We start from the raw sequence: 12,414 nt of genomic DNA, 5'->3' as shown, positions 1-12,414 counted from the left end.
CCTTTTTCCCAACTTGATCCTTGGACCACTTGCATGCTTTCCAGTCATCCGAGGTAAACATTTTCCTTAACTGCACTCTCCTCGAATGTATGTTATCTAGGCATAAGTACCGGGTCGCAAATCTTGTGACCCCAGGCTTCACAATCTCTTTCTTCCTTGTAAATCTACGCATCATGCTGAGGGTGGGATGGTGGCCATAAATAAAATTTGTAATTGACTTTGCCTTCTTCACTGCACCTGATATCTCGGTTAAACCGCCAAGAGCCTCAAGCTTGAGGTCTATATAATGTGCTGCACATATTGTCTAAAAGATTTTAGGATAAGCTATGCGCAACAAATTAGCTGCAACAACATTAGGAGCAACATTGTCTTGACAACCTGTACAACATGATGCTCCCCAACCTCCTTCATTCCCTTCTCTAAAACTTGGAATATGTAATGAGCATCATGGTTATGATCAGTGGCATCAATAGACCTCAAAAAAACAGTCCCTAAAGGACAATTCATAAGCAAATTCTTCTCTTCTTATCACTCCAAGCATCAGTCATATTAGATACCTCATATTGAGCCCATGCATCTTTCTTAACTTCTACAGCTTCCTTCGTGACACTCACCGCCTTTTTCAAAAGCGGCTCTGAAAGCTAGGGTTGGGGGTTTCATCCCAGGCCCAAATTGGCCAATTGTCTCTACCGAGGCATAGAAGTTGCTTAAGCGAGCGGTATTGAAAGCAATGCTCGCCTCATAAAATCATGTAGCAAGATAATAAGTAGCTCTCTCTCACTCTTCCTTCGTCATTCTATTTTCAATGGTGGTTTACTTCTTTGTTTTCTCTCCTGCAACCTCAAGGTCAGACCAAGGCTAAAAACTATCCATAGGGCCCATAACCCGAGGCTTCTTACTCCCAGAACCAGAACCATAAAAAATTACGACTCCCTTTCCCTTTCCACTAAATGATTGTTCGACTTCTACCTCTTGACATTCCTCCCCAATCCCATCCTCATCACTATAATCATCATCATCATAATTGACCCAAGCCCCAGACCTAATCTCTGCTATGGAGGCAAATCTCTCATCTTTTTTTATTTTTACCATATTAAAAAAATTGGTTATTTCTTCTTTAACAACATCAGCAGTCTTTTTACATGGGGCAACATCCCCCCTGATACTAGCAAGATGTTTCTTGAACCAGTTTATGCCCCGTTTGTATCCTTCTCAAAAAAATTGCATCTTATACAATTTTTATCATTAGGATTTAGGTTGTAGCCATATTCCCAACCCGGATCGCCACTCCTATGAGATCTCGAAGAAGACATCTCAAAATAATGCAATTTATACAAGCAATAAAAAACAAATCACCTACTTTGAGTTTGATTGCTCAATCTTCAAACTTCCACCTCAAAGATGCTTCTAAGGACTCAAAATCTTCTAAAAAACCCCCCAATAGATTTATAAAACATCAAAAATTAAGTTTAATATCAATGGGTGATGTTTTGATCAATTTCTCATAACTTTGAGGAACCCTTCGATCTCAAAGAAATCACGAAAAACTAGTTTTTTGGGGGCTTTCTCTCTCTTAAATGGGCTCCAATAAGTTTTAGGTTTCAAATGGACCTAAAACCCATAAAAAAAAATGGACAAAAAATACCCCCACCGAAAGCAATTTCCGCCTCTGGGTGGGGCGCTGGACCTGAGCTCCGCCCACGTCTGGGGCCTAGGCGGCCGCCTTGGCGGTTTCCTGGGCTTGTAGGCGGGCGCCCAAGGACCATCGCTTTTTTTGGGCACCTAGGCTTGGGTGATGTGCCCAGGCTCCCAGATCCGCCTAGGCGCTGGGTGGTTCGCTTTTTGGAAAACTGAGCCGTACCATATCTTAATATGACTTTTTTGGAGATGCGATTTTTTTTGGATTTTGTTGGATATTTCTATGTTTTGGGAATGCGAAATTTTGAAATATATTATTGCAATAAATTTTAAGGTCCAAATGAAGTTCTTACAAAGATCTTTGGGGTAATTCTGAGCTTGTTAGACAATCGAAAAATTGAGCATAAGACATCGAAAATATTGAATAATTAGAGATCTCTTTCTTTTCATTTGCATGCCATTTTTTTTACAGCATCATTTTGTATTGGTATTTGGTCTCATTGGACACTTGGAGTCCATAAGCATGATTGTTTGAAATATGGACTACTGAGTATGCTGCATGGACACTAAAGGACTAGTGCATCATGTACTTGTTTTGTTTCTTCTTCTTTTTTCCACTTTTTTAATTATTTAAGCAAAAGTTTTAGTGATTTGAAAGTGTCAACATTCACACACAAATTTGCATAAAAAAGGTGGTTAGAATAGAGATAAATGTATAAATACGCATAGGCATATATGTGCATTTAGAAAGCACATATATGCATATATGTGCATGTTTCAAACCTCTGGGCACCTGAGGTTCTGGGTAGCTCGCTTGGGTGCTGGGCACTCGAGACAACCCCGCCCCCCCCCCTGCGGGGCGCCTAGGGACCGCCCAATGTTTTTCTAAACCTTGCTTATGAAGCAATGGCTTCTTAAGCTTATAAGGATTGGGCCCTTCAACCCTGGTCCAAAATTGCTTCCAATATTGTATAAAAGCTACTTAAGTGAGATGCATTAAGGGCAATACTTGCCTGATAAACAACCGATGAATGTAGTGAACTTCTGTCTTGAACCTATTTTTGATCGTAACTTGCTTTTTCTATTTCTCAACTGCATCGTTGGGATTGGGGGCCAAAGGCATCCATTGGCTCCTTCATACAAGGCTTCTTCATCTACAGGCCTCTCATTGAACTTTGAGAGGAACCCACTTTTATTTCCCCTCCGTCATCATCATCATCACTCCCATTGTCACCATAGATATTCACCCCTTCCCTCAACTCTACGATACTCTCCTCTTTTTCTTCCTTCTTCCCTTTTTCAGCATCCATATTCTCAAGAATCTCCTTCCTAACTTCTCTTAGGACCTCCTTACATGGGGCAACATCCCCCTTAGTACTAATGAAGTGTTATTTAAATTAATTACAACAAAAATTGCAATGGATTTTGTTGTCATTTTGTCCCAAGCAAAAACCATATTTCCATCTTGAATCTCCACTCCAATTAGAACCTGTTGTAGACTTTTGGAGAAATTAAGAAATATCAAATGCAGAGATAAAAACGAACCTTGTGCGATCTTCGATCTGCAATGTTTTGGATGAGTATGAACCTTTAAATCACCTTAAAATAACCCTTATTACTTTTTTGTGTTCCACAATGCTTCATATAAAAGAGACAAAGTTTGAGATGATTCAAACTTGGAAAAATTCTTTGATAAAAAAAAATCCAAAATTTATGGTTGTTTTTCTAAATTTTTTGGGTTTCAATGCCGCTAAAATTATTTTAAGGTAATATTCAAAAGAAAAAAATTACTTAAGGGAGGTTGGAAACACACCTAAGCCTCTTTTCTTCCCTTATTAAGGAGGAATTTTTGTGGAAATGCTTGACATTTTCTACCGTTGGGCAAGGGCAAAACCTAGGCGGACGCCCTGGTCTAAGCATTGGGAGCCCGCTTAGGCGACGTCCAATCTGCTTGGGGCGGCGCCAAGGCCTCCCAGGGGCACCCCACCTTGATAGATTGGCTGTTTTCTCTTTCCTTGGTTGATTGCTTCAAGAGATTTACGTTGGGGGTTTGAGATTCAGTTAAGGAAAATAAGTAAAGTTCTTAGAAGTGATGGGGGATACAAGTACACCCTTAACTGTTTGGTAAGTCCAATGCGGATCAAGGGATAGGTTCCGCAAGAAACGATATCCTATGCTCAGCATCAAAATGGTATCGCAAAAGGAAGGAATTTTTCCCTAATTTACAAGGGAGTTCCATGATGGCAGAAACACATCGTATTGACCTTTTGTTTGGGAGATGCTTTGTTGATTGTTATGTACATTTTTACTAGAATTCCTTCAAAACCTGTGCCTAAAACCTCTTATGAGTTGTGGACCAGTAGAAAACTTGGTCTATCACATCCCATATGACTAGTAATCTAGATTAAAGGTCCATGGAATGTCCTTTCATATGATATGTTACTTCAAAGGTATATCCTAATCTATGATTTTGAAATGGGTGGAATCTCATGATGTCAACTTCATTTTGTCGAAGTACTTAAGCACTGAGAGGTCGGTGGGATCTTAAATAGGGAATGGTGAAGCGATTCCTCTACTAAAGGGCTATAGTGTGAGTATTCCAATAGTCGTCAAGAATAGCGGGAATGAACCACCATTCATTCTCAAGCATCAAAGGAGTGCAAGTGACAGAGTTCCCCATAGACATTTTGAGATTGAAGGGGAATGCCTGACATGTATCTCCATTAATGAGGATGAATCAGGTCTTTATCAGGAAAGCACTGCAATTCTTTGTTGTAGCCAATTGGATTGCCACAATGTCCCAAGAGATTAGTTCCATGGCTATGGTCGCTCTAGGATATTTTTTTACGCTTGGAGTGGGAGCGCTTTTCCGGTATAATAAGAAGCAGACGTGTTTGCTATTGACTTCCTTAGGGGCGAAGGACGTTGCTTATTGTGCAGCATTTGCAGGAGGGCTGATGGCCTAGGAGGTTCTTGCAATGTTAGGGGTCGGATCAAGTGCTAGAGAGCCTGTTGCCGTGTGTTGTAACAACTCGACAACACTAGCTTCTATAAAGAATCCAAAGTATCACAATAAGTGAAAGCACTTGGAGATAAAAAATTATCTTGTGTGAAATGTTATTGAGAAGAAAGAGGTTTTCTTGACATAAATTCCCCTGCGTAGGGTGGTAATAGACTCTCTGTTGTGCGTCAACACGCTCCAATTAGCATCCCACTTGATGCATTGCTTGCGACAAGACACACGAATGTGACTTAATTGAGACATGTTTGGTGAAATCTGATATAGTATCTTGTATTATATATCGTTTACATCATGTAGTTCGACTCATAGTGTGACATGAGTCACACGTGCCGTTATTACTCATATTGAGGTGCATACGATATTCCCTGCCTCTTGTTATACCGTCGATAATTGCCCGTCACCAAGTGACCTTGAGTGCCTTCATAGATCTGGTGACTAGGTTAAGAATTGGAGACTTGATTGTGCTACTTTAGCATGTCTTCCCTATTTGTTATTTGGGGTTCTCACCCCATAGGTAGGACCTCACCACGGTGACCATTCACCACCTAGTGGCTATTCACCATGGTGGAACAAAACTCCCATATAATTGGGCCCTACAGTGGTCAATTGACCTCGATATTTAGTAAGGAGTCGCTGAGATCAAAATTAGGGGATTTGGAGGCATGAGTGAACTTGTTTTCTTTGGAGTGTTAAATGCCCCGTCTCGGTAAAATTTCGAAGCGCAACGGTTCCGACTAGTACAACTCCAGGATACAATTGAACAAATATAATATTTTTGAGTCTCTGAGTTGCACACTCAAGTCCCGTACAATATATATATATATATATATATATATATATATATATATAAATAAGGTTAGCCCACTAGCTAACAACTATAGTGTTAGCTCAACGACCCTTATTGAATCTGGGCCGATCTGACGATCACAACCTCATTCTATAATATAATTTTAATATTTTTCTACAAATCCAAATCACATAAAATTTGAGGTGTCCATTCTTTTCTGCAAGGTGCACATAATAAAAATATTAAAAAATAATTAGCAAAATATAAATTGATCAAAATACCCTTGAAAGTTTTTGGGGATATTGGTCAATTTATTTTTTGCGAATTGTTTTTTTGATGTTTTTATTTGATTCTTCTATTTTTAAAGAATAGACACTCATAATTTCAAGTGATTTGGATTCGTAGAAAAAAAATTAAAATTCAAGTAAAAAATGTAATTGGATTGTCCTAGATTCAATATGGGCCGTCGGGCTTACGCTGTAGTTTTATAATGACCCTTTTCTTTGTAATTCCAACATATTCTTAGGTCTTTCTCTTTGTTTTTGGATTTTTTATATTTAAAATTTTTATTTTTCTTACGGAATTATTTGACTTTATGTTTATGATCTTTTTTATGATCTCTAATCAGTAATTTCACCCGTAAGACATCGATTGGGCATGAAATGCCGGAATAAATTTACTTTGATCGGATCAATGGATGATACAAGAAATGATCCAATTAAATGTGTATTGATCAATGGATGATATAAGAAAGGTCTTGAACATTCCCGCACAAAATAGAGTACCAAATATGTGTATTTTTTCCTTATCTCTCTTGATTTTCTCTAATCGCCATTCTCTCTTTAAATATCAAAAGTTACATACTCAATGGAGATGGAACATTAGAGAGAGAGAAATTCCGTCAAGCCCAATGCCATAGTCTGTCTCTCCTATCCGTTCTTCTCTGCATCTTGTGCTTGTTGTATATTTCCAACAAGAGAGGTAAACGAGACAATGTCCAGAAACAAAAGAGAGTTTTTCTCATATTGTTGAGAGAGAGGGAGAGAGTAAAATAGCCCCTTTCTTAATGCCCCCATAATTAAAGAATTATAAAAAGCTTTCACCCCACTTGGGTAAGGGAGAGAAAAAGATGAGTAATAAAATAACAAATATTAAAGAGGAAATGCCACATCAAAAGAAGGTAGTGAGCATGCTCTTCTTTAATAGATGGAAGACCATTAAAGCTATTAAACCACATGAGAATAAAGACAAAGAAGTAATGTATTACATAAAGTAGAGGGGAAAACATGGCCCACATGATAAGAGGTTAAAAGGGGGGAGCTCCATTTAACAAAGGTACGAAATCACAGTGAAAGAAAAGCATGAGTGCACCAAGTGAGAGAGAAAAAGATTTATGGTCCATAAATTATCATCAGAACCTTTTCCCGACTATTTGGGGTTGGCTATACGAATCTTGGTTTGCCATTATGTTCTATCAAGGATCATACCCTTAATGAGGCCATAAGTCCCCATATCTTTTCTCACTACTTCCAACCATGCCCTTTTAGACCTATCCCTTGTCGTGTTTTAGCCTTCCACTTGAACCGACTTGCACCTCCTAACAGGTGTTGTGCTGGGTCTATGCTGTACATGGCTAGCCCACAAAGTCTACTCTCTCTTTCATCTTATCGCCTGTTGGAGTCACACGTAAGTTCTCCCTAATCGTCATCATCATAGCCTTTTCCTAATTAATTGGGGTCAGCTGCACGAATCATGTCCGCGAGTCTGCTCTATTAAAGGCCATACACTCAGTGAGGCCATAAATCCCAATATCTTTTTGGATTACTTCCAACCACGTTATTTTCGGACTACCTCTTGCCCTTTTTAGTCCTTCCACATGAGCTAGCTCACACCTCCTAACAGGTATTGTACTTGGTTAGTGCCACACTAGCCAGCCCATTTAGGTTCTCTCTAATGTATTTATCTTGAATTCTATCTCTTCTTGTCTTGCCAATTATCCATCTCAACATCCTCATCTCAGCTACATTCATCCTATGGATATGTTGTTTCTTGACCGCCAAACATTTTGTCCCATAAAGCAAAGCTGGTATCACAACTGTTCTATAGAACTATGCGGTGATCACATAAAACTCCGGTTACATATCTCCACTTTGCCCACCTAATTCTAATTTTATGTGCGGCATCTTCCTCTGAAAAAGGAATTCTATAAGATTAGGATAGTTATTTTCTGGATAGCATATTTTGAGAGAATCTTGTTTGAATTGAAAATATGAATCTAGATCTTGGATTTGGATGGATTTCTAGGTTGAAAAGATAACTATCCAGTGTAGGGAATCTTGAAAGGGGGCTTCTCTATATTAGAGAATTTAGAAAGAGAGGAGATTCTTTTTTATAGAGATCACTTACCAGCCAAAGTGGTACACCCGTCTCTAGGTCCCTCTTTCTACCGCCCCATCAAACCATCTTTTTCCCACTTTTCTCTATAGGGAAAAAGAAATTTAACCATACAATTTTGCAAGAACTCTCGGGCCATCTCCATTGAGGGCCGTGACTTGCTTTGTGAGGTAACCCTGTTGGTTATTGTAATCAAGGAGGTTGACCGGAGGTTGCGAGCATCAAACTCTCGACCCTTAAAAAGGAGTAGCCACAAGAGCAAAAAGTAAGAGGAGGTCCACAAAAGGGCGATTGGACTTCCAAAGGTATGTAATTTTATCTGATTCTCATTTTTTTTTAAATCTTTTTGTGTTTCTGCTGCGTTGGGACTTGCCCACAGTTTCCAACCAACATGGGGTAATAATACAAGTGGTAAGGCCTTAAAAGGCCGCAAGACCCAAAAGACAAGCCAACCAGCTCATTCCTCCTACAAACTCAAAAAGTATTTTATGCTAGGTTGCAGATTTTGTTTGCCTGCGAAAGATTAATGGCGGCAAAATCACATCCCATGTTCCAAGGGGGAATCTGTCTCCTTCTGGTAAACCAATCTAACATCTTCTCTGTGATTCCTAGATTTCTTGGTGCATATATTGTTGAAGGAAGCCACAATAGTCCAATTTCCCATAGATGGGTGCCAAAAACCTTCTCTTTGGCACCCATCCTAAATCTTGATGACCTTTAGTTATGCATTTGCCATCTCAATATAACATGTTAATCATTTCCAGTCCCTCCTAGAAGTGAGGCTGGAGTTGTAAACAAAATGGTGCAAAAGAAGACTGGTCTGGGAACAATATCTCATGTATTTGTTAAATGGTTGTATGTTGATTTTGCTTTTGGAAATTACCATGAACTATTATTATTCTTTGATTTTCTAATGCCAAATTTATTACAATTGGATTACAGCTTTCAGTTTATTAGGGCAGAGTTCCAGAGTCACCTTTGACTTGGGTTGTTGTTACTTTAGTTTTTTCTTTTTCATTTGTGCAGTCAATGTGACAAAATAACTGCAGATGCTGTTTCACACCTTCTGTTCCAGTGCCATAGATTGGAGATATTGCGTTGTGGGTATGTACTCTTCAAAAATTCTTTGTTATGTTACTATTATCGTTGCTCCAGGTTTCAATTCATGAGTAGCAAAATCCTTTAAGGTCCGATATGAAACTGTTGGTAACTGTCAAGTATGGAAGGCTGTTATGGGCCTTGACAAATGACAATTCTTGAATCCAGTTTCTGAGATTGAAATATCACATATTTATCTGCAAACATATTCACAGACATCTTGGTGGTGCTGATTGTTTCACTTTCTTTCATTTTCTTAATTTCTAATGGTAGGTTGTAGCTCATTCAATTAACTTAGTAAACCTTACTGTGAGAATTGCAGAGGCAGTCACAGAAGTGATTTTACAGCATGGAGATGCTTGAAGTTTTTAAAGCCAAGTTTGGAGGTTGTAGAGGAGGAATCATGGGAAGAACTGGATAGCAGTGTTCTAGCCAAAGGTGCCCAGTCTCTACGCTGGTTGATATGGGTATGAGCTTATCATTTCTTTCACATTAGATTCCATTTTTCATATCAGTCATCTGCAAGCATAGAAGATAATCGTTCATTCCCCCTCATTAATCATTAGTTACCTATTCTGATCTCATGGCAGATTGCCATATTATGACTGCTTGTTTATCCTAAGAAATTAAATAATATGTCAGATTTTTATGATTAATTGTATTTCCAATGGAATATGTAAATTCCGGTAACCATGAAGGCACCTGATCGTGATTCCATCAAGCTTAACTTTGACGGTTGCTCCTTAGGCAACCTGGGTCCAGCGGGAATAAGCGGTCTGTTCAGGAACCATGAAGGCACTATCCTTGCCTCCTTCTCTAAACCTATTGGTGACTTTGACTTCCACTCGGATGAGGCCCAGGCCCTCCTAAAAGGCCTCAAACTCTTCGATCGCAATTGGTCTTCAACCTTTGTAATCGAAGGTGACTCAAAGAATGTAATTTGCTGGGCCTTTGGCACTGCTGCGTACCCTTGGTCCCTAGCGCTCAATTTTGAAGAAATCTCTTGCCAATGTTTGGGTCTCATTGTGTCATGGCGACATGTTTGGTGTGAATGCAACTCTCAGGCAGACTCCTTCGCTAAACAAGGAGCTACAAATTTAGGGGACTAAGTGATTTTTTGTAGCATTGGTCCTTCCGTGCTGCGAGTGGATCACCCCTCTTCTCTCTACCCGTCTGGTCTTTATACACCGTCCCTTTAGGGGAGCCTTATTTTTTGTTGTATATAGCTCCTAATCTCTTGGGTTGCAATTTTGTACTTTTTTCGTTCTTCAATACAGAGTAAACATTTAAAAGAAAAATATGTAAGTTCTATAGGACAATTGTGAGACCAGCTTTGCTCAATGGAGCGGAATGTTGGGCGGTCAAAAACAATATACCCATAGAATGAGCGTAGTAGGGATGAAGATGTTGAGATGGATGAGTGGGAAGACAAGAAGGTATTGAATTCGAAATATATACATTGAGAAAATTTAGGTGTGACACCAATAATCGATAAGATGAGATAGAGTAGACTTAAGTTGTTTGGTCATGTGTGGTGCAGATCCAGTACAACACCTATTAGGAAGTTGAAGTTAGTTAAAGTGGAAGGCTCAAAAAGGGCAAGGGATAGGCCTAAAAGGATATGGTTAGAAGTAATGAGAAAAAATATTGGGATTTATAGCCCCACAGAGGGTATGACACTTAATAGAGTAGAATGGTGTATCAGGATTCGTGTAGCCCCGACCCCAATTGGTTGGAAAAAGACTTTGACGACGATGATGATGATGATGGTCGTCATGTATTTAGGAAGGAGGTAGATTTGGCCATTGCCTTTTCAATGATCCACCCAATGATCTGCTCATTGTTATTTTAATTTGTCATCCAAAAAGATGGGTAAAAATACCGATAATCTAGATCTCCTGCGATCACCATTATAATGTTCGATAGATTATTTAAACCTGTAGTTGACTAAGAATAAAGCTTGGAATTTTTCTCTGAGGTACCATGGCACAAGTGCTTTCAAAATCTAATTAAAGGCCTTGGATTGATGTGATGTGTAATGTGGTAGTTTTAAATGCAAGGGCCACTTCAACAATTCTTAAATCATGCTATTTGTGGTATTCAACTGGGTAGTTTGATCTATAGTTGCTAGTGTTTAGGTGGTTTTTGTACTCCTCTAAACATTATTTGTAAGGGACTGCTTCATTATTAAATTTTGTCAAATTGAATTTTTCAGTTTGTAACTGACCAAATGTCAATTTGGTCAATTATCTGTTTGCTCTATCATCGTCATCATCATCATCATTATCCAAGCCTTATCCCAACTATTTAGAGTCAGCTATTATGAAAAGGTGTAGCAAAGTTTTATGTTGGCTGCCTTACCTAACACAACCACTTTCCTTTATCTGGGCTTAGGACTGGAATGACCAGCTTGGGACCTCTTTTATCCTTTAATTTTAAAATTGGAATGACAAATAGTTTTTATGTGGTTTGATAGTGGTGGTGGTGATAGTGATGGTGTGATGGCAGCTGTATAGTGTGGCAGTGATGATGGTGGAGATGCAATGGTGGTGGTGGTTGTGTTGGGGTGTGTAGTAGTGGTGGTGGTGGTGGTGTCCCCTGGTAAGCATTGGAGTGGTGGTAGTGGAGTGACAGTGGTGTTGGTGGTGGCGGTAGATGGATGGTGGTGGAGTGATGGTGGTGTTGTGGTTATGGTGGTGGCAGGTAGGCAGTGGTAGTGGAGGTATAATGATGGGGTGGTAGTGTGGTGGTGGCAATGGTGATGTTGGTGGTGGGCGGAGAGCTTATGATGATGGGTTGGTAGTGTGGTGCTGGCAAAGGTGATGGTGGTGGTGAGAGTGACAAAGTGAGGGAGAGAGAGAGAGAACCAAGTTGAATTTTGTTGCAAAACAAAAGTTGGTTTTGCAAAAAATTCAATGTGGGGTTTAATTGCAATTGGTAATCAATTCAAATTCGCAAATCATACATTCTTTGAGGCCAAATTGTTGGGAGAAATTTTCAAATAGGCCCAAATTGCAATTTGTCTACGAAATAAGATGGTGCCCAATTGTGTTTCATGTACATGTTGTAGATATGTCATGAGAGATGAGTTTCTGTAACAAAAAGTCATCATATTATGGCATTGCAAATGCTACATGTGCAAATACGATGTGCATGTTTCCCAATGTTATCGGAACTTGCTCGTACAATGCATATGTTACGAATTGAGATCCTTGAAGTTTTGGGCTCTCAATCCCACCTTTTGGGGATGTCCATACTGCCTTTTGGGATCTCAATCTCAACTTTATAGGGGATCTTGCTCTTGAGCTTAAAATAGAATTTTTTTATTTATAGCCAGTAAGCAATGCATAGATATTAAAAGCATAATTGCAATGCTAGTTGGCTATAAATAAAACAAATAATCACTTCGGAGATTGGGTTCCCTAATAATGGGGATCGAGATTCCAAAATTTAAAAATTGAGATCCCATTAAGAT

The 12,414-nt window shown here is 39.2% G+C and overlaps 1 protein-coding gene across 7 annotated transcripts in view; it reads left to right on the top strand.

The window, feature by feature from the left end:
* LOC148779118 (uncharacterized) overlaps positions 1 to 12,414 on the top strand; it is a 49,867-nt gene that overhangs the window by 30,883 nt on the left and 6,570 nt on the right. For 3 of the 7 annotated variants that reach the window (XR_016047680.1, XM_088855988.1, XM_088855989.1), the window contains exons 4-5: positions 8,868 to 8,945; positions 9,262 to 9,406. Coding sequence is in view for 6 of the 7 variants with exons in the window: in XM_088855988.1 (XP_088712114.1) it covers positions 8,868 to 8,945; positions 9,262 to 9,406 (223 nt within the window). In the remaining variant the exon portion in view is untranslated. Of the gene's footprint in view, positions 1 to 8,867; positions 8,946 to 9,261; positions 9,407 to 9,637; positions 10,796 to 12,414 lie in introns of those variants that run through there. The other 4 variants (XM_088855986.1, XM_088855987.1, XM_088855985.1 and 1 more) reach the window with 4 other exon arrangements.

The sequence above is a fragment of the Amborella trichopoda genome, chromosome 13, assembly GCF_054954075.1.
Source record: "Amborella trichopoda isolate Santa Cruz 75 chromosome 13, AtrichopodaSantaCruz75HAP2 v2.0, whole genome shotgun sequence".
Lineage (NCBI taxonomy): Eukaryota > Viridiplantae > Streptophyta > Magnoliopsida > Amborellales > Amborellaceae > Amborella > Amborella trichopoda.
The sequence above is the reverse complement of the archived record's forward strand: the minus strand, read 5'-3'. Positions and strand labels throughout refer to the sequence as shown.